The sequence below is a fragment of the Sander vitreus genome, chromosome 15 (assembly GCF_031162955.1).
Source record: "Sander vitreus isolate 19-12246 chromosome 15, sanVit1, whole genome shotgun sequence".
Lineage (NCBI taxonomy): Eukaryota > Metazoa > Chordata > Actinopteri > Perciformes > Percidae > Sander > Sander vitreus.
Window position 1 is genome coordinate 5,708,595 of NC_135869.1, and position 23,102 is coordinate 5,731,696.

Consider the following 23,102-nt stretch of genomic DNA (forward strand, 5'->3'; position numbering starts at 1 on the left):
ATTGGTCATTTTCCATGGTGGAAAGTGCCACTTAATACTCCGTATAGAGTTACCAGATGTACGATAATTATTGTACTTGAAGGATAATTTTGCCCTCTGTACGTTCAATAATGCCTAAAGTGCCTTTAAGCATTGGGGTCAGCCCTATCTTCTAAGCCATATGATTGTGTGAGTTGATACTGTGGGTTTTGTTTAATGCGTTTTAATGTTTGCATATCTGTTGTTTAAAACTGTATTGCACCTATCTTGGCCAGGGCTCCTTAAAATTGTAATTTTTTGTCTTTGTAATCTTAATTGGACTTACCTGGTTAAATAAAGTTTGAAAAAAACTAACTAAATATGATGACTTTGTTAGGGTTTCTGGAGTACAGAGCCAACAAAACAACTAAGGCCTCACCCTTAAAAGGGTTAATAATTGAAGAGAATCACAGTATTCTATAGACCCAATACCTTCCAGGTAGAAAACGTCAGCGTCCCGTTCTAGAGGGTGAAAATTTTTCGGGACTCCCGCGGGTCATGGTATTCTCCCGCAGGAGTCAATTTCACTGTTGGTAACGTGTTCAGGGACGTATTCATTCATTCATTTTCAGGAGCTGTGAGAAGATCTCCGTTAGGAATTACGTAATGAAATGGCCTAGGCCTGCAGGTATTGCATGTATAGTGTAGCCTAAATTTCCGAGGCAACCTCAGTGATTTAACCGTGATTAACCAAACATGCTACAATGGGGCAGTCACGTGATCGGGATATGACGGGAGTATTTTCGTGGGCTCGGGATGGGATGGGAGCGACAGTTGATTCCCGTGTCACCCTCTATCCCGTTCATACAATTTAACGACGCTGAGCAAACAAGGACGAAGAACGACTGGCTATACACTCATCTCCTTCATCTAAAATGCATGTTTGATGCATTCATATGTCAACACTTTGACTAATGTTAGCTTGGAGAGCTAATTTACCTGTTGGGCCACATACTAAAGAAAATGACACCCCCCAAACTAGCAGTCAGTCCGACCGGCGGTAAGATGAGGCTGTTCCTAACACTAGATTAGGTTTATCAAAGCCTCTAGCAAAGCAACACAGGACAGAAAATAAGTACAGCAAAGACGACAGATAGGTCAGACCTCCGTATTTAACTATATATCTTTAAACGTTACAGTTACGGCTGAAAATGACAACAAAAATAAACAAGTTTAACGATCTCACATATGTCCGCAACATAGATCAACAGCCAGTTGTCTACCCGCAAATGGTTTTTAAGTGCATTTTGCCATGTGTAATGGGCAGGGGCAGAGGCAGGGTCAGGGGCAGGTGTGCCCCCCCCCCCCCGTCCCCCCTTCTCACCCACCCACCCACCTATCCAATTCATTGGGCTAGAGTGCTGTCAATCTGACAATTGTGATTTCCATTGGATCAGAGTACTGTCACTTTGCTGCCTGTTTGGCCAATCTTCCCAGCCCTTGTCACATGACCAATTAATGTTTCCATGACGACTATCCGGAAATTCTGTTACAATGGAACCAGCACTGGAATTGTTTTTTAAAAAGTGGCAGACTGAGCCTATAGAAGTTTTTTTTATTTTTACTGCATGTCGTTCCCCCTCTCTCTCCCATTTCATGTCTTCAGCTGTCCTATAAAAATAAAGGCATCAAATGCCCAAAAAATAATCAAATGATTTGCATTCCAGTAACTGAACTTGAATATTCGCAAATACTAATGCAGCCAGATCTGGAAAGCACCCTCTTCTTCTCTACCTCCATCACTCCTACCACTCACCAGTTCTCGTTGTTGATCTGGTCCCCAAATCCTGGAGTGTCGATCACCGTCAGCTTCATCTTCATGCCCTTCTCCTCAATCACTAGACAGAGAAGGACAGAGGGGGTTACATGTGCAGTGGCTAGAATTTACAATATTAAAAGGGAAGTTCAAGAAAAGTCAGACAGGTTTCCAATGAAAGGCACAGTAAAGACACGTAACTGTATCTACGTTCGGACACTGTTCACAGTTATTGGCCATATCCGGACACATCTGGTCTGACGCAGTTTCCAGTCTTTTCCTGGGCGATCACTGGGATGTGTTGACAGCATTGATATTTATTTGGGCAACTTGTTAATACCCCTCAAAAAACAGCAGCGTCCAGTGAGTTTTTCCACATTTTTTCTACATATACAGATTTTAAAGACACCTGGTGCAAACTGACTCTTTCATTTAAGCATGTGCTTAAGTCCCATCACATTGTTGAGCAGAAGCAGGTAATGATATGTACCGAGGGGATCCCTGTGTTTGTTTGTGATTGGGATTAAAGTTCAGCATTAGCGTTGGCTTTAGTTGAGACTGGTTTAAAGTTAGGTCATGGCTATGGGGATATGGCATATGAGCAGTTTAAGGCTCAGCCTGGACTAAGGTGAGGGTTAGGATTGGCAATGGGAATGGTAAACCCTTGTGAGCATAGTAAAACAAACGTGTGATAATAACAATAATCATAGTGATACCTTCACTGAGTCAATGTAATGCGTCTGTGCGTGTTTGAGGAAAGCCGAGCAGCACAGTAAAGACTATCATTTGAGTCCATTGCCATTGTTGAGTAGGCACCCTGGAATCTCCTCTGAATGGAAAGCACGAGAGGAAACACCTGGAACCTTACCATTACGATTTTCACTAACCTGCAATAAAGTACCACTTTGTGGCTGCTTATGGCAAGTTCCCACTACAGGGGCCATATTAAAGAAACTTCATATCTTAAATGTTAAGTTGAGATAGGAAGAGTCTACGATAAGATTTTTCCCAATTTGGTATTACAGAAGCAAATCCTAACTACCTTAAGGACTCTTATCTTACTTCACCCTATACAATCTTAGTTTAGGACATTACTCAATCCAACATTGGTTACCAATTATTATTATTATCTGTTACCTAGCATCTGATGCTACATTTCTCATCTCGCAGAGCTAAACAACATTATAGCCATTGTTTTTTTCTCATTGAAACATACTGAAACATACATTGAAACTAGGCCAATTTAGATTTTTATTTCTGACCGACAGCCGACCCTCGTTGGCCGATCATTAACCGTTAACCAACAAGCAGGCAACAGAGTTCGTGAAGTAGGACTACGTTAGCTGCTTGTTGGTCCCAGGTTCGGAAATACTTTCCACATTTTGCATCTGCAGACACCTGTGGACTTGTACCGGTCATGCAGCCATGATGTTGCGTGCATGCATTGTCACAGGCACATGCAGCCACTTTCCCAGAATGGAACCGCTTGCACATTCCCATGACCGACATTAGTCCGAGCCCGTCTCCACAGCATCCACCGATGAGGTTGCCATGTGTGTTTGCCTGGCATAATGTTACTGTGTGTGTAGGACGGCCGATTTAACCTGCCAGTCCTCACTGATATAGAGGCATGTGTCACGGAGATGGCCATTGCCTCATTTAGCAGTCAGACGTGAAAGAAACAAACTTAGTAGAAAAAGAAAAATAAGTTAGGACCGCTCAATGGTTATCCTAAAGTTAAGAAAGTTTACAGTGGGTAGGGAAAGTATTCAGACCCCCTTAAATTTTTCACTCTTTGTTTCATTGCAGCCATTTGCTAAAATCAAAAAAGTTCATTTTATTTCTCATTAATGTACACTCAGCACCCCATCTTGACAGAAAAAAACAGAAATGTAGAAAGTTTTGCAAATTTATTAAAAAAGAAAAACTGAAATATCACATGGTCATAAGTATTCAGACCCTTTGCTGTGACACTCATATTTAACTCACATGCTGTCCATTTCTTCTGATCCTCCTTGAGATGGTTCTACTCCTTCTTTGGAGTCCTGCTGTGTTTAATTAAACTGATAGGACTTGATTAGGAAAGGCACACACCTGTCTATATAAGACCTTACAGCTCACAGTGCATGTCAGAGCAAATGAGAATCATGAGGTCGAAGGAACTGCCCAAGGTGCTCAGAGACAGAATTGTGGCAAGGCACAGATCTGGCCATGGTTACAAAAGAATTTCCTAATCCTTAAATGGAAGAAGTTTGGGACGACCAGAACTCTTCCTAGACCTGGCCGTCCAGCCAAACTGAGCAATCGTGGGAGAAGAGCCTTGGTGAGAGAGGTAAAGAAGAACCCAAAGATCACTGTGGCTGAGATCCAGAGATGCAGTAGGGAGATGGGAGAAAGTTCCACAAAGTCAACTATCACTGCAGCCCTCCACCAGTCGGGGCTTTACGGCAGAGTGGCCCAACGGAAGCCTCTCCTCAGTGCAAGACATATGAAAGCCTGCTAGAGTTTGCCAAAAAACACATGAAGGACTCCCAGACTTTGAGAAATAAGATTCTCTGGTCTGATGAGACCAAGATTAAACTTTTTGGCGTTAATTCTAAGCGGTATGTGTGGAGAAAACCAGGCACTGCTCATCACCTGCCCAATACAATCCCAACAGTGAAACATGGTGGTGGCAGCATCATGCTATTTTTCAGCTGCAGGGACAGGATGACTGGTTGCAATTGAAGGAAAGATGAATGCGGCCAAGTACAGAGATATCCTGGAAGAAAACCTCATCCAGAGTGCTCAGGACCTCAGACTGGGCCAAAGGTTCACCTTCCAACAAGACAATGACCCTAAGCACACAGCTAAAATAACAAAGGAGTGGCTTCGGAACAACTCTGTGACCATTCTTGACTGGCCCAGCCAGAGCCCTGACCTAAACCCAATTGAGCATCTCTGGAGAGACCTGAAAATGGCTGTCCACCAACGTTCACCATCCAACCTGACGGAACTGGAGAGGATCTGCTAGGAAGAATGGCAGAGGATCCCCAAATCCAGGTGTGAAAAACTTGTTGCATCATTCCCAAGAAGACTCATGGCTGTACTAGCTCAAAAGGGTGCTTCTACTCAATACTGAGCAAAGGGTCTGAATACTTACGACCATGTGATATTTCAGTTTTTCTTTTTTAATAAATTTGCAAAAATTTCTACATTTCTGTTTTTTTATGTCAAGATGGGGTGCTGAGTGTACATTAATGAGAAATAAAATGAACTTTTTTGATTTTAGCAAATGGCTGCTATGAAACAAAGAGTGAAAAATTTAAAGAGGTCTGAATACTTTCCGTACCCACTGTATTTAAGATTTTGGGAAGTTAGGATGCTTGTGTAAAACACTTCTCCTATCTTAAATTCCGATAGGAACATCAACTTAGGAACTGTTCATCTGTAATGGCTTTTGTCCTAAATCAGGTCCTAACCCTAATTACCATGGTTACCGACAAAAGCCCCATATCGGAAGCAAATCAGAGGTGGCTCGGCGCCCGCGTGCACTCGCTCGAGTGCTGTGTGGAAACAGGTTAGATTTATCGCTCCAAATCAGCCTCCAGCGACTTGGGAGTGCTTGTTTCTGACGGACATCTGAAAATCCTGTCTGATGTATAGTATTCATCACGTCCCAGGTCACTTCTCACATGTGTTTTCATGACAGAAAGTAGTTTGGAGACTAGACTCTGGGATTCCTCCTAGTTAATTAGGTGGTGTCCAACAAGACAGAAAGTTTTGTACTGTGAACGATACAGCGAACTGACGACTTTGAAAGTCTTGTAGTGGGAACTTAGCCAATCAATAGACCAGTGCAGCAACCGGTTTCACTGGTTCACACGAGATGGAGGTCATAGTACTGTATGTGGTCTGCCTAAAGCTGCCATGGTCATGGTGTTATTTCAGTCTAATTTGTACATATGTACATGATACAGTGTTTTCTGGTTTTCACAAATGTATGTTAGGTATGTGAAACATTTCAAATGTAGAAGTACATAATTGTCACGCCACCACCTCATGCAAAGCCTGATGAAGTGGTGGGGCACCGGAAACTTTTACACAGGTATTTGAAGAAGCTGGACAGGAAGCAGGAGAAGGGCTGCCGATCAGCTTTTTTTTAACCCCCAATGACTTTTTAGATATTGAATATCTGCCGATACAGAGTCCCGATCCGATACTTGTATTTGCTCAGATATTAGAGCTGCGCACGTTTTGTTTGCAAAAATAACATGTCTTAAGCTTAATACATTTAACTTAGTGCAGCTAAATTAGTCTTTTCTCTCAACACCAAAACAGTTCTCTCGAGGATCCCAGCAAACCCCCCCAACCTGAACATAAACAGTCTCAAGTTCCCCGCTGGACAACGAAAACTAAACTTAGTAACGCCTCTTGTGCTTGATAGTCAATCTTTGATTTTCCAGGGAACAAAAAAAGTGTGGAGAATTGGAGACGAGTGACTAAGAAAGACTGACTTTTTTTACTTGTTGCCAAAGGCTGGCAAGCTACGAGACACTCTCTGAACAGCCACTGGTGAGAGGCTGCGTGCCATCTTGGTATGACAGCGTCCGTGGTGCAGGGCGTGTGTGATTAAAGGAGGTGATCACTACAAGCTGATGTACATGATTGGAGTAAGGTAAATGAGGTGAATACCGATCCCCGATCAGTTAAAAAAATGCCCTTATCAGCTCCGATCCGATACTGTGGATCGGGACATCCCTATAATTTATTAACAAAAAAAACATACTCACACAGAGGGCACAAAATGAAACCAGGGAATTAAAATGAAGCTAAATTAAACTGAGGCTAAATGACATCAAAGAAAAAAGAAGGCAACCTCACAGCAAGTTCCCAACCCCTTTTCCTTTCTCCCCTCTAGTAAAGGCACTTTCACATCTCAGCTTCTCTAACTGGAACCTACCACATGCACAGGTATAGACGTATCGGGTGAGCTAAACTGAAAAAGCAACATTAACACTCTGAATCCCTATTCTCCTCCCTGCTGAGAGGATCTAGTCAGGCAAACCTGCATGCACTCTCATTGATAGAGCTGGTGAGCAGCTGATCTCCCCCCACATGCCATGCACAAACTGAACAAAAATACTTTAAACCCATAAACCAACTAAACAGGCCTGTGTCAATTTTGGGGAGAGGAAGAAGAAAGACAGCCTTTTCACAATAATAAATGCTAGTGATGTCAGTTAAAGTCGTTATTAACGGCGTTAACGCAAACCCATTTTAACGGCGTCCATTTTTTTATCGCGAGATTAGCGTTCTTTTTGGCATAGCACATTTTGTAGTTTTTTTCACATGCTGTTGCAACAACTAGTAACGTTAGAAAAACTACAACACCATACCGGATCTAGTTAGACCGGAAACAAAACAACAGGCACGCCGCACACACTTGTTTGGGCTTGCGAGCCGGCCAAAGAGTAGTAGGCTAACGTTACGTTTGGAGTGGATGGTGAGCGCGAGACGCTGAAATGGATGCCAATAAGATTCTGAATGGAAAGTTTACTTTTACAAAGTTGCCAAATGGTTCCATTGACAAGACCAAAGTGATCTGTGTGTTTTGTCGTAGTGAGCTGAGCTATCATCGCAACACGTCCAGTCTGAAATACCACTTGATGGCCAAGCACACGGCTGATGCAAATCCGTGCATTGGTAAGAGCATTAAAATGAGAAAAAATAATTAGAATAGATAAAAATGTGCGATTAATTGTTGATCGCTATTAAATATTTTAATCGTTTGACAGCACTAATAAATGCACAGCTTAGTTGATGAGGCTTCAACTAAGCACAGTATATTTTCATTCATATCTTTCTAATAGTTTAGGAAATATATCCAGACTTATACAGCAGTTCTCAATCTGTGTTTTCAGTGTATTACACCAGGAGTGTCAGATTGTATTACACACACACACGCACACACACACACACACACACACACACACACACACACACACACACACACACACACACACACACCTTTTACTGGGTTTCTAATGGGTTTTACAGTTGCTTACAACTGCTTTTCACTTCCCAAACGTTACTGGATTAACAGGCAGTGAGGTCAGCATAGCCTGAGACTGACTACACAGACCTAAAACCCAGTTTCATTCTGACAGCGTGGCGTGGAGGCGAGCATCACTTCTTCATCACACCACTTTCATTTCAGAAACATGCTCCCTGCACTGGGGTCCAGACCATGCTTCCTGATAGGGCTGCACAGTAGATATATATACTTCCTAATCATTTTAGAGAGCCCTTTGACCGTTGGTCTGCGGGCCATGTTGAGGTCTGGATGACACTCTGAATTAGGGATGCACCGAATCCAGATTTTTGGGGTTCGGCCGAATACTGAAACCGAATACCGAATCCTACTCCCATCCTCAGTCCATTAACACAGTTAACAGTGTTTGTTCGGTGTAGAGCTAGCAAAGCTGGTAATGGTCGTCTGGTTAACACAAGTTTTTAGCTGTGACTGTCCTTCCTTTGCCGTACCTGAAGTTGCTGCGTTTTGGCTGCTGTCTGTAGATTCCTTCAATGCACAACTCGTATTCTTTCGGATGTTTCATACGCAAATGTTTTAACAGCAGCAATGTTGTGTATTGTTTAGGGTCCTTGCCCCCACGACACAAATCGGCATTGCAAATTGAACATGTAGCTCGACTTGAATCGCCTTCTTTTGACTGAAAGTACTGCCAAACAACAATTGTTTTGCTCACGAACTCCACTTTCACTTTTTCACAGCCTACTGCATTGAACGGTCCACCTACGTAAACACCTTCCCGTAGTCAACGGCGGCTTTGTTACGTCGACCAGCGTAGCGCGCATAGTGCAAGCGTTGGGTTCAGTGGAAAAAAATTCCAAGGTTCGACAGAAACTTGGATTTGGTACATCCCTGCTCTGAATAACACATCTAAAAAACTAATGGCTAGGTTCCCATGAAAGTAGGATCTTTAGTGTCATTTTAAGACCCTTTATCTAGCTTCGCCATCAAGTCACTATTTCCACTTGTACACAGGAATTATGACAATCTAACACATCAACTGACTTGAACTCGCTAAGCACATCTGCCCCCCAGAGGAAGATTTGATTTGAATGACATCATGACCTTTCCTCTCACTGTGGTAAGGCTCTAAGAAGAGCACGATCATGGTTTGTTCTGTTTAACACTTTCTTACCATAGGGTGTTATCGATATTTGCTGGCTGGACTTAACTTGTTTTTGTTTTACTTATTATAATAAGTGTCTTATTTAGTTTTGAGTCCTTCCATCACATAATTCAGTAGTTTCTATGAAGTCATTACTGATTATAGTAAAATGTATAAATTTTTTTTAAATGGAAAGTGGGGAGGTATGACAGCATAAAGAGGGATGTTCAACAGGGATCAGATCAATGTGCTGGTAGTCTCGCATGTCCAGACCTTCCTCCAAAGCGCTGCACAGGAGGGTCCGGCTTGCCCACACAGCATTCCGTGATGGGGAAAAAAACATGCTCTGGTTTATTGGCATTTCCTTAAACCAAGGGCGGTGCCTCTGCAAAATAGCCTCGGGAAGGAACGTTCAAAAGTTGTTTTAGTCGTGCAACAAAAAACTCAGATTGGACAGATATGGCGTTTTTTCCATTACATGGTCGACTCGCCTCGACTCTCACTTTTTTGGTTTTTCCATTATGAAAAAAAAGTCCCTGGTACCTGCCAACAGGTACTTTTTTTAATTTCACCTCCATTGAGGTTCCAAGCGAGCTGAGCCGATACCAAAAGGTGACGTGAAAACCTGCAGACTACTGATTGGTCGGAGAGAATCGTCACTAATCACTGCGTCATCATTGCTAGCGACAGACGGGGGGTGTCCTGAACAAACCCGCCATTTTAAAATAGTTTAGCCAGCGTTGTTTTTTTTGCTGCCTCCAGCTTCTTTTGAAACTAAATGTGTCTTCTAGCAAACAGCCACATGCCGAGAATCCAAAACAACACACCTTCGACGTTCTGTGTGTGTGTGTCGCGTTAGGTCACGGCAGTTTCCTATGACGACCAGCCATGCTTGCCTCACGCATGAAGTGGTACTAAATCTGCAATGGAAAATGGAGGGCCGAGCCCAGCAGAGCTGGTACTAGCAGTAGGTAAGCGCCAGGGTTGTTTTAGTCGAGCAACAGAAAACTCAGATTGGACAGATAGTCTAGCTAGCTGTCTGGATTTACCCTGCAGAGATCTGAGGAGCAGTTAACCATAGTCCTCACAAATCCACCGGAGGTTAGAACGCCAACACAAAGGAAGAGGAAGGTGACGGAAATCCAGCTGAAAAGAAGGACATTCGGCGGAACGTCGCGAATGTAGACTAATGTGCTGGTAAATAGGCGTTACAGTTTGGACATGCTCGTCATAATAGCTTTCATCATCCTATAAGAGTATGGACCTTTATCACAGCAGACATTTTGACTTGTCATAGTAGGAAAAGCACAGCTGAAATTGATAACCTTAATGATGGCTCAGTTCCATCAGGTGTCCCAGTAAGCTAGTTCAGTGAGTCAGCACGCACAATACCAGGGTGTCTCCTAAGTGGAATGCAGCCATCAGTAATGGTTTTGAATACACCTGTGCTTTTCCTACTATGACATGTCAACATGTCTGCCGTGAAAAAGGTCTATTAGTTTGTATGTGTACTCAGGCATATTAACCTATTACAAATCACCCCTTAGGTATAATAAACTTGTAACAGATCATCCTGTTCCTCTCGCTAATCCTTTGGAGACTAAAAAGAATATGTGAAGAAACACGCAGTTTGCTTCTGAATCATGACCATGACCATATTTAGGCATTTTGCTGCAATGCTGTGCTCTTCAAAAGCATACTCTAATAGTGACATTTATACCTGGACAGAGTTTTTCAGAGTGTGCAGAGTGTAAATGTGACAAGCATTAAAATATACATATGTGAGAGTGCAGGAGAAGATGTTTATGGAGCACGTCATGGTCTACAGCTTCACATTCCTTGTGTCACAGACAGAAAAGAGCATCTCCCCCAAAACAGACACATTGTGTGTGTGAGAGATAAATGATGTTTCATGTCTTTGGCCTGATGTTTTCTTTTAAAGCAGTGCACACGCACGCACACACACACACACACACACACACACGCACACACACACACACACACACACACACACACACACACACACACACTTAGAGTGGCTGCCTCTGCTGACATTTATAAAAAGCAGCTAAAGACGCATCTTTTGAGTCAGGCGTTCGTTTAACCACACTGTTGACTGTATTCCTATGTATTTTATGCTTATTGTGTTTACTTTGATTTATTATGCTTTTTATGATTATCGATTTGTTATAATGTATTTATCTATTTGGCCTTTGAAGCACTTTGTGACTCTGTCTGTGATAAGTGCTGTACAAATAAACTTTACTTATTTACTACAGAAACACACACTCGCACACAAACACACACGCAAAACGCACACACAAACATGCAAATGGTACAGTCTTTCTAAACTATCTTTGTAATAAACTGTCTGTACACTTACAAAGTTCTCATTGCTTCGGTTTACATGTAGGGACCTTCATTATGCTACCGTGGAAGTGTGGTGAGCCTTGTTAGTGGTATAGGAATAGTGATTTGTTTTTACTTTAGCCGTGCCCTGACGACTAGCGTTATAAGGTAATTAGCGGTTTGTGCTAAAACTGGTCACATTCGATTAGCATGAAAACATATCCCAGAGAACGGTCGAACTCAGACACGTGTTATTAAAGGACAATTCCAGCGGAAAATTAACCTAGGGGTTAATAACACGTGTACCGAGTCGACCCTTCTCTGTCTCTGATCATGCACAACAAAACAAAACATGCAAGAATTAAATCCACGTACCATACCAATACCATTCCAATACCATGGATAGTGCCACTCAGCAAGGGATGCCAAAAGTATCTCAAAATGAAATAGCACAACGTAGTGTCATCATAAAACACACCGCTTCCAAGCTGGGGACCGGAGTTCACAGTCACCTATCTAGCAACTCCGACAGAGCTCTGCAGCGGCTAAAAACAACAAGCAACTGCCGCTCGGTTTTTAATCATTCTATCGCACTATATACTTTTACTTTTTTACTTCTATTTTTAGGTATATTAAAGTTGTGTGGACTCACCGTGGCTGACTGAATGCAGTTTGACTGTTTTGGAGATCTTTTCTTCGCAGTTAGGCGTGCAGGATTTCCGGCTGACTTTGGACTTGAACAGAGTGTTGACCAGCGTGGACTTTCCCAAACCGCTCTGACCTGCGCACACACAAAACCAAAGAAATGTTATTGGTCACATACAAATGCAGTACAATGTAGTGGATTACAATATCTTTAACCCATTCTAAGCATCAGGAGCAGTGGACACATACAGCGCCCGTCGAGCAACTTGGGGTTCTGTGTCTTGCTCAACAACACTTTGACATGTGGCCGGAGGAGGCCAGGATCGAACCGCCAATCTTGTGGGTGCGGGCCGACCCCTTTCTACACTCTGAGCCACATGCCAAGTGTGTGTAAGAGTGTCTTGGCATTTATTTCTGCCATGTCTCCTTATTCTCATTATTCAAATGTGTGCACGCACACAGCTCTTTTGCCTTTTGTCAAGAATGAGTCATTTATAAATTCATTTATTCATGACTAACGGAGGCTATAGGCCACTTGGAAGTTGGAACAAAGAAATAAAATAAGTCCTCCAGAGGCCAGCCTCCGTTTCACCTCCTCAGCATCCATTTTCGCACTAATCGAAACGCATCACCTGACCGCTCATTTACCGCGCAATCTGGAGCGCAAGCCCGAGCCCGGCCTGAGTCCGGCCCAGGCCCGTGTAAAATGATAGAAATTAAGACCGAACATGACCCGACAGGACCCGTCGGGTTCGGGCAAAGAGCTTCAGCTCTAGACCCTCCTTTGCAGCGCTGTGGAGGAAGGTCTGGCTAAACCCCTTTGATTTGTTAAACACCTAGTGGTGGATATGTGGCATTCTTTAAAAAAAATGAATGAGAAATGTTTATTCCTGTATAATAAACATACCTGTATTCACATACAGGTATACTTTTAATGCTGTCTGTTAGTGTGTCCATATATTTTAAAGTAAACAGGCATCAGCCCTCAAAAAAAGCTGCATATTTATTAAAGTTATTGGACCTCATCTCTAAGGTATAAATAATTAGAATACTGGAATTAGAAATAAGAATCAAGGGCAAACTTCCTGTTTTCAATCAAACAGTGTGTGAGGCAGGAAAGAGCAGACAGCCTCGACTCTCAAAACCACTTCCTCCTCACAGAATCATACTTCCTCTTCCAATACAAAAATCAAACTATATTATCTCAAAGAGGAAGAGACCCAGCAACCCCCCTCCCCACTACTATTGGCCAGGCGTCCATACTTATGCAAGATAACGTTACCCGATTTGTTCAGGTCCTATCCCCTGACAAATCGGCTATCCGAACCTTAACCACTCAAGGTCAATGCCTAACCCATCCTCACTGCAGAGGAGGGTCTGACTGATTTTGAGATCTGAGGAGCAGTTAACCATAGTCCTCAGGAGTTTAGAACGCCAACACAAAGAAAGAGGAAGGGGACGGACATCGGCGAAAATACATGCATCCGGCAGAATTTCCTGCGGTACCAGAGCAATCCCGGAAGTGGAACGACGTGGATACAGAATATGTAATGAGTGATCCCCGTTACAGCAAACATGTCCAGTTACCCTGCTGTGTAGCTGAACTGCACATACACACAGCATACCCACACAGCACACAGAGTGTCTTTTCAAACACAATGTAATTGTAGATGTAGGACAAGTTTCTTCTAAGGGAAGAGGGAAAACACAATGAACTGTTTTGAAATCCTGTGACATTTTGGTGACCTGGTGGCCATCATGTGAGCCAAACTGCAAGCTTGCCACAGTGGAGAGCTTTGCTGAGTGGCTCTGATAGAAGCTGACCTCTCTGTGGAGCTCTGTGATTGGCCAAAGCACAGCAGGGTGGCTGGTTTGAATCAGAGAGGATTTTAGCAGTTGGCTAACACGATGCACACACACGCACACACTTGACATGACAGTGGAATGATACATTAACACAATGATGATGTAACTTTGATAACAAAGCAGGCGCTGTTTGTGAGCAGTGTCCGAAATTTACTTTCTGACTCACCGGCCAAGTTGGCTGGTAGCCAACAGCATATTTTATACTGGCCAAGTTTGTTTTGTTTTGTTACATACATCACAAAACTTTCTGGTTGGGGTTGTAAGACCTGGGGCCCGTTTCAGGAAGGAGGTTCAACAAACTCTGAGTCTAACCCTGATGTCTGAGTTGATTTACCCTGAGATGGGAAACTCTGAGTTTTCGGTTCCAGAACAGCTGATTCGAGTTGGTTCAATCAACTCCGAGTAAGTTCACTCAGAGTTAAGCGCCTGCACCACCACTACAAAAAGGCAGCATGAATGGAGCAATCATACTACAATTCACTATGGTAACAACCACAAACAAACTGGTCGGTGGAAATACTCATGCGCACATACAGCGAGTTTGAACATGTATTTAGTTAAAAGAAAAAGCAACACGGCTACTACTAATATAGTGTATTAATTGAACATTTAATCACAGGTAACCTATAATATTACTGGTGAAAAGTGGAATGGTAATAGTCTACACCTATAATTTCATTTAGTTGCAATCCTGCGGGCGAAAAAGTAAACTACTACTAATCCCATTCGGAGGTTGCAGCACCATCGTTAACATAACATTTATTTCTTTTTAATGTCTCTTACTGGTTTGTGTCCAGGGAACGCTATAAAAACGAATCACACTCTTCTGACGGCGCTTTGCCATACAGTGGCTTTACTAAAAAGAAAACTGCCGTTTGCAAAAAAAGCATGTATGAGCATGTAGAGCATGTCCTAAAATCTTCTCATAGGTGGTGGTGATGGTGCAGTGGATATGACACATGCCTTTGGTGTGGGAGATCTGGGTATACTGCGATACATCAACCAATGTGTCCCTGAGCAAGACACTTAACCCCTAGTGGCTCCAGACATATATAGCAACTGTGAGTCGCTTTGGATAAGCTGAATGACATGTAATGTCAGTCAATTGTCAATTAGTGATATGAGGACGGATAAGGTTATGTAGGTTATCAGTACATAACTGATAGACTGGGAAGAAAAACAATACTGCTGAAATAGGAAGTTATCTGGAAATAAAAACACATCTATAGTCGGGGCCTCAATATCATTTCCCAATGTATGTTTAATACCCTGCGGAGTAATACAGCTTCTTCATCAACAGGATCGTTGAAATGCCATGTTTTGAGGAAAAAAACGTTTAATAGTCTGCCTAACATGGTTAATAAACCAACCCTGTTTTTTTTTATTCATGCAGATAACAAACTGGTCTAAAATGCCCCTGCTACAGATTGAATGAATGAATGAGGAAACAAAAGCGTGGTCAGAGGGAGGAGACTGAGAGAAACTCGAGGTTTCTTGAAGAAAACCTGCTCCCGACCAGGTTAGGTTCACAGGCCTTTTATCATGCTCTCTTTTAGAAAGCTGGCCAAAAATCACCACATACTGGCTAATGAACTAGCCTGAGGTAAACCTGTGGTGGCTGGCGTTCCGGTATGTGCATGTGTCAGTGTATATTTGTGTGTGTGTGTGTGTGTGTGTGTGTGTGTGTGTGTGTGTGTGTGGCCTCCCCCTCGCGATGCTCAAACGTGCAGACAGCAGAGGAACAGAAGAAAGTAGCTGCAGCTTCGCCAAAATGAAGACTGAACAGAACTATTTTGTTACAAATCCCTCTGAGATTTATTTGCCAAACGGAAAATGTACCTGCATTTGGCGCCTGGAGATAACCCTGTAACAATAACAATATTTTTTTTATACATAATCACAGTTTCTTTGTTTAACCGCAATTAACTGCTATAAGCTAAAGTCCGGAAAAGTATATAATACTGCACTATTGTCAATTGTATGTTCATGAAGGAAAAAAAAATACAATGTTTAATGATAATAAAGAGGCGTGGTTTACTTCATAGGCTGTGTACTTGTGTTATTACATTATATGGGTCACATGACAGTGATAAACGATGTTTACTGGGATAAACTATACTACTTTAATGTATTTGGAAAAGTAATAATTCAATAAATGTTGTGTATGTACATTTGACTGAAAGAGACAATTATATAGTTACTGGCAATTATTTCTGAGACAAATAATTGCACAGCAAAATTTGAAATTGTTACAGCTCTATCTGGCGACCCTGTGTGCGAGACTCACCGACCACCATGATGTTGAACTCCAGGCCGACCTTCATGGTCTTGCGCCTCATCTGGTCCAGCACTGCCTCGATGCCCACGTAGCCAAACAGGTCAGTGCCTCGGATGAAGCTCATCTGCAGGCCTGGCCCTGACTGGCACAGCTCCACCTTCACCTCCGCCTCCAGCTCCATCTCTTTCTTCATTTCTCCTTCCTCCATTCCCTTCTCCTCCGGCTCTGTACGAACCTCCTCTATATCTGGCGTGGAATTCTGGGTGTTCATGCTGGCTGCTTTTTCTCGGCACGTGCCCTCATCTTCTTGCTTTTGTCCCATGATGCCCCTCTCCTTCTCCTCACTCTCCTCCATTGGGCTGAGCGGGTCTGTCTCCAGCTCTCCCGCAGTTTCTGTGGGTAAAGAAAGAGATGATGGTCAGAGAGACGTTACGCTACCGATTTGGCTTTCTGGAGGTTCAAGTTTGCATATTTGGATTGCAGCAGCTGACAGTTTTGCATTCTGCAACATTAATCACAGTTTTCTATGGTGGACACACTATGTAATGAAGAAACTGTTTCTAAAGTACCCCAATCTCTTTCATCCGTACACAAACAGAAATGTAAAAAATAATTATTTGTGGGTTTACAACAATCACACACACATGCACACACACTGTATGGTTCTCCAAGGCTAACACAAGCATGTTCACACACAAACAGAGACACGTTGTAGGACTTACAGTAGCTGGTCCCTAACCCTTCTTATATCTCTGTGTGTTTGTGTAGTCTGGTCTGTCCTGTAAGAGAATTGCATGACACTGACAATCCCCCTGAGAACTTGTAGCTGTGTGTGTGTGTGTGTGTGTGTGTGTGAGAGAGAGTGTGTGTGCGGACATACAAATACTCTCAAATGCAATTATGACACAGTCGTCTGCAACTAGTACGACGACGAGTGTTTGTGTGTTTCTAAATAACTTAATGAGCTATAGCATTTTACAGGTCCTTACTCTCACAGCACACGCACAGAGACTGTTGGTTAGTGTTAGTCCACTCCACATGATTTAATCAGCTATAAATATCCAACTGTACATCCACTGGAACGGAACTAATCCCCAAGAGCCAGGACAGAGAAGGGCAGAGACACAGAAACACACAAGTTTTTTTTTTTTTTATGCATCATTACATGTTACACTCTACTAAAGCTGGAAGTGTTTTACTACTAAAAATAATATGAATTTAGCACATGTGGAAATGTATTTGCTGAATTAATAATGAGGTTGACCAGGAAGGGATGGTCTAACAAAAAGATGCAGTTGGTTGTGTTTTTGTAGACCACCAGGGATTAAAAGTCAAAATATCTTCGGCTTCTTCTACATATATTTTGACCATTGTTGTATTAATGTGTCTCTTGTGAGTCCCCCAACTTTACGAGTGCCCCTTTACATGGATCTGTATCACACACTTTGAGATGAACTTGGAGAAACATGGATGTTTTGAGAGGCAGCTGTTCATCGGAGGCATACCTCCATGAATTCTTACCCAGGTATGCGCCATCCATTAGTTTATTCTGTAAATATTTAAAGCAACACCAAAGCACTTTTCCTCTTCGGTCCCCCTACAGGTTGGAAGCGGAAGTGTCCATTACCGCTATCTCATTCAAACTACAGATCCACTACCCGATCTGGCAAAGTTGCATAGTGCGGTTATAGCCGATAGAGACCCGTAAAGCGAATGCAGGAGTTCCGTTCACCCTGTTACGAATTAATGAGCCACTGAAACGATTTTGGAAACATTATTTTAAGGTACAAAAGAATCTTTGGTGTCTTTAAAATGATCACAGAGAAAAAACAAGTTGCAGAGTAGTTAGTTCATTTTATATAAATTAACAATTTCAAATATTATAAATATAGTATATTATAGTTCAGTTTTCCTCATTTGTTTTTGTCTCTGAGTGATGTAGGCCTACATTTCCTAAACTGTATAATGTTACACTAAATGCCATGAAAGATGTGATACAATGTCTTTGGCTAATAAAATAAACGGTATGTGGCTCAATATGTAACTGTAAAGACTAGAGCACAAAAAAAATGTGGAGACACAGAGACATGTACAGGACATAGTAGCCCATGGAGTTACTGGTGAGTAGCGATGCATGTGAAAAGCAAAGTGTGTCCAACCACAGGAGAAAGAATCAACAGCAGGCAGTGTTTGCTCAGGGCGGCAGAAATACAAAAGAAAGGCAAGAAAGAGAGAGACAGAAGGAGACTGGCTGATATTTGTGACATGATTTATCACAAACATGTAGAAGTTTGTAATATTGTTGGTAATGTCAAGGACCGTATAACCGTATAGGTGAGAATACAGCAAACCATACCCACCTCCTTCTCTGACAAGTACATTGATTTCATTGTACCATCTGGTTTGCAATTGAATTGAATTGTGTTATAAAGAAGCCAAGTTAAATATTATGGAAATATTATTATCTAGAGCCGTTTCTTTTTAGTTTCTGTTGTCTGTTGTTTGTGTTTTTACACACACAAGGCAACAAATCTAATTTGTACATGTCATTTACAGGCTTTCTAAATAAAACTGGTACATATACAGTACAACACTGCTGAGAGAAATATCACAGGGATATTTTAAAATATTGTAGTTATGTTAGAATTTACATACATAATCCAAGTACGTACAGTATGTATGCATATTTGGGATATTATAAGAATAACATACAGGGCCTGAAATGATAAGGTCAACTAGGGCTCCAGATTTTTTTGTTTCTGTACTTGATACTGCTTGAGTGTTTTCATGCTTTTTTAATCGCCAGCGAGGAGCAGAGGGACCGAGCAGCCCGCTATAACCAGCTGGCCAGTTAGCTAGCTTGCTAATTCCACCATGCTTCCCTGCTACAGTGGTTACAGAATATTAGCCGAACAAATTTGTCACTCATTCTGGCGATAGTTTTCCTACACTCCAACGAGAGTGTGTGGATTAAACATTAAGTTGTTAAATTTGACTCAGTAGTGGCTGGCCGGCTTGCTAGTTAGCTAGTTAGCTAGCTAGCTTGCTATCTAGGGGCCTCAGTTCTCAGTTTAGAACAGGGGTCAGCAACCTTAGCCACGCATGTGGGTAGCTTAACCAATGGCACACTAGCAAAAATTGTGCAAGAGAGGTCTAATGTTACGGTCTTTAAATTAAGTTTTACGGTATAGGACATTATTTTAAGGTTTATTTTGTAATGTGTAGGGATGTAGATCTTTTAAAAGACATTTCTGTTGATATAAATATACCTATACAAGTTGTTATGTCTCATACATTTGCCCTCTTATGGACATAATGTGCGAAAATAAATATTCCAGTATAGTAAGAACCTGAGGGAGGGACCTGATGAGATACAGATGAAAAACGAGGAGAGCCTTCTGTGTGTGCCCACTTGACTTTAGTCGTTTGCTTGCTTTACTCACGTCTGTGTTTTTTTTCTCGTGCACTGATACGCTTAAACTGAACAGAGTGTGAGTGAGAGTGATTCCTCTCACCCACAGGCTCAGACGCCAATTCAACATGCTGAATTGGCTGGAAAAAAGCAGACAAAGGGGCCGACTATTGCCAACGGTGCGGGACACATTTCAACAACTAAAAGCGACCGGGCACTCTCAGCCCAACTTTGGCCGGCCGTCTTGTTGTTGTGTCTTATTCCAAGTTTTCCTTGCTGTTTCTTTTAAAGCAACACTATGTAACTTTTAGCTGCAGCTGTAGTTCCAGTGAGACGACCTGTAGGGGGACCGAAGCAGCAGGTAGCGCGAGCTGTAGTTCCAATGAGACAACCTGTAGGGGGACCGAAGCTACGGGTAGTGCGAGCTTTAGTTCAAACGAGACAACCTGTAGGGGGACCGAAGCGGGAAAAGTTACATAGTGTTGCTTTAACATTTGCAGTTGCAAACCAATTTCCCCTGAATGTGTCAACAACATTGGTTATGAATTTGAATGTTTTTGCACTGATCCACACAGAACTACACTGAAAAATCCCATTCAGAATGATTGCAGAGGGGGCAAATGTTGTAACCTCACAATATAACATGTTCTAACCTGATGTTTCCCCAACGTCATCCGCCAAACACTTGTCTAAACAGTGTCATGACAAAGATCCGATGACGAAGAAGCAGTTCACCTACAGGAACCAAGCAGCAACAGCCTCGCCTACTGTGTTCTTTAGAGGTGTTAATGCTCTCATGAATATTAAAATATGGACCTGGGATTGGTTAAGTAGGGGGAGGCCATCAGCCATCACATGTTGAAAAATTTGGGCTGAGAGAGGGATTGTCCTCTCGAAACAATTGACACAATGTTTGCATTTACCAAATGGTTTAAAGGCACAGTGGTATGTCATCATTCATCACACCACACTGGGATGGGATCAGCAGGGTGATTTTGGTTTTACCAGAGAGATATTTGCATTGACTGCAATATTCATGTATTATCCCCATCAAGACTCTGATAAGAGAAACAATCACTATTTAAAAGCATGATCTAAAGACATAATGACATTGTTGAAACACCATCAGGAGTGATGAGAAACATGGTGGATGAGCATGGATGATACACTGTTCCCCCTTATTACATCAATTAATTCTGTTGCTGTCTGAATGGGGCTTTGGTCCGACTCCCTACCACGACATGCCCAAGCCAAACTCATTCCGTTCTTGTCAATGACAGACCATGACAGCTCAGTTGTCTACTCTACCCAAGGCCCAAGGCCTTTTTAGTCATGTATGATGTGTGTGTAAATGTGTGTTTGAAACAAACTATTTTGTACATGTCCCCCGACATATACCCCAGGTGTAGTCCACTCAAGAAAAGTGGAGGGAGTTGCTGTGTGATGAATGAAAAAGAGAGCTTTAGAGAAAAGCCAGAAAGTTTCAAAATACAGACATGGCAAATTGTCGGTGTGGTTGCGCCCTCAGAACGAGGGTTTAAGTTGTTGTTAGACAATCTGACAAGCACATTGTTTGAAGTAGACGGAGACCTTTTAGTCAGACTCTCTACAATGACGTGCCCCGGCCAAGCCCAGCTTACTCAAGCATCGTCAATGACAGACCATGATAGCTTCGGTGAACCCAAACTATGCCAACTGAATTCTACAGTGCTTTTTTAAATCCTATTCACCTTGACCTGGAACTGAGTGGAGTTCCAAATGGGTAGAACATTTTACAGAAGACATATAAGCAATTAGAGTTTGAGATGAGGATAAACTCTGAAGTAGACAGAATTAGCAATGAGCTGGCAGAAGCTCAAACCAATTCATTTATGAAGCATGGATCTACACCTCCACAAGTATTGAGCAGCATGGCTTACGCTGCTTTCACAAAAGTAATACAAAGTAGTAGGGAGTCCCTGGCCTTTCATAAATATGTAGCTCTGTGGGTGAGTTGTGTTCATCGTGTAATCTACACACTCTCTGACGGGACAGGCGTTTGTGACGTAGCCAGCGCACTACACGGGACAAAGTAGTTCATTTGTTTCTTGAGAACAGAATAGCTCCGTTTGTGGTCTTTCTTTTTAACATGGTATGCATGAATGAAACTATTTTTAATACATTCCGTATCTGTGTCAATCAAAACGAGCATCAGGAGGAATATGCATAAAGTCGAACTTCTCTCAACTTTACCCTGTAACGCCGCCGGTCGCCTTTTAAAGCTATAGTGCGTAGTTTCTGTTGCCCCCCTGATCATTCTACGTAATGACAACAGCACTGTTGTTGCATCCACATGACGCAAGCCTTCCGTAATTGCGCACGCGCCCCCCCACCCAGCAGTTGCCAGTAGCCAAGGGGGACACGGACTTCAGAAGAGGTCATTATCTTCACTTGAGTTTCTGCGAGCGAAAGTCACCGAACGCCACAATCTTCTGAACATAGCCATCATGAGAAATACAGAGAGAGTTGTGTGGAGCTGATAGCCTTAATTAGCTTTGTAGCAACTCATCTGGCAATGGCTTGAATGTAATGGACGTTCATTAATAACAAAAAAGGTTATGCACTAATGGCTTTAAGTCTCTGTAGCTCAGCGTACGCCACCGTCTCCTGCTTCATCTAAACAAGTAGAGATTCCCTTATATAAAAACAATGACCAATACAACTTCTGATTACTACTAAAACTATCCTAATTTCCTCCCAACACACTGTTGATGTCCTCAAACAACACAGTTGACAGGACATAAAACCGTCATAGGGAGCCAAAGGAACAGAAATATAGTGTACAGAGACGTCTCTTAGGGTGCAACTCCTTTGACCCAAACAAATATGGCGACCAGATAACTCATTTGATCTAGAATTGAGAGTTGTTGAACAACCTGCTGGGTTTTTTTTCTGGTTCTTCACATTTTGTTTATTTTAATATTAGTTTGTGGTCTTTATTGACCTAAATTAAGTTATATATATAAAGGGTTACTTCTATTTATATTTGACAAAAAAACAGTGAGAACGCAAATGTCTGAATCGGTCGAACATGATAGTAAACTGAATGGGTCGGACAAGACATCTCTTTATCACTTTGGGCTCGAAGAAAATGTAATGCTCATTTTTCACAGTTTTCTGATGTTTTATAGAGCACATGATTACTTGATTAATCAAGAAAGAAATCTGCAAATGAATAAATAATGAAAACAATTGTTAGTTTCAGCCTTACTGTATTTACCTTGTAATATATGGGGAAAGTATATATGGGGAAAATACCTTAATAAAGAGTCCACAAGGGACTGAAAATAACAACAGTTATGCGTGATAGTCTAGAAATACATAAATGAATAAAAAAATCAAGATATATAATATATAATGCATAAATATAGATTTGTTTAATTAGTAGTATTATGCAGTTTTGTGACATATGGAACACAAAGAGTGGTATATGGAAAAGTGAGCCAAGCAGTTCATTGAGAATGTGCTTGGTAGTCATACAGACACCACAGCATACATGTGTTTCGAAAACTTAAAACACCTTGTCAACAAAGCAGCAGTTCTAGCACTTTCTGAGTCTTG

The 23,102-nt window shown here is 42.0% G+C and overlaps 1 protein-coding gene across 3 annotated transcripts in view; it reads right to left on the reverse strand.

The window, feature by feature from the left end:
* Window positions 1-23,102, reverse strand: part of septin12 (septin 12) — an 88,861-nt gene that overhangs the window by 14,534 nt on the left and 51,225 nt on the right. For all 3 annotated transcript variants that reach the window (XM_078270472.1, XM_078270475.1, XM_078270474.1), the window contains 3 exons: window positions 16,100-16,483; window positions 11,954-12,082; window positions 1,775-1,856 (listed from right to left, as the gene is read on the reverse strand). In XM_078270472.1, coding sequence (XP_078126598.1) covers window positions 1,775-1,856; window positions 11,954-12,082; window positions 16,100-16,483 — 595 coding nt within the window. The remainder of the gene's footprint in view (window positions 1-1,774; window positions 1,857-11,953; window positions 12,083-16,099; window positions 16,484-23,102) is intronic.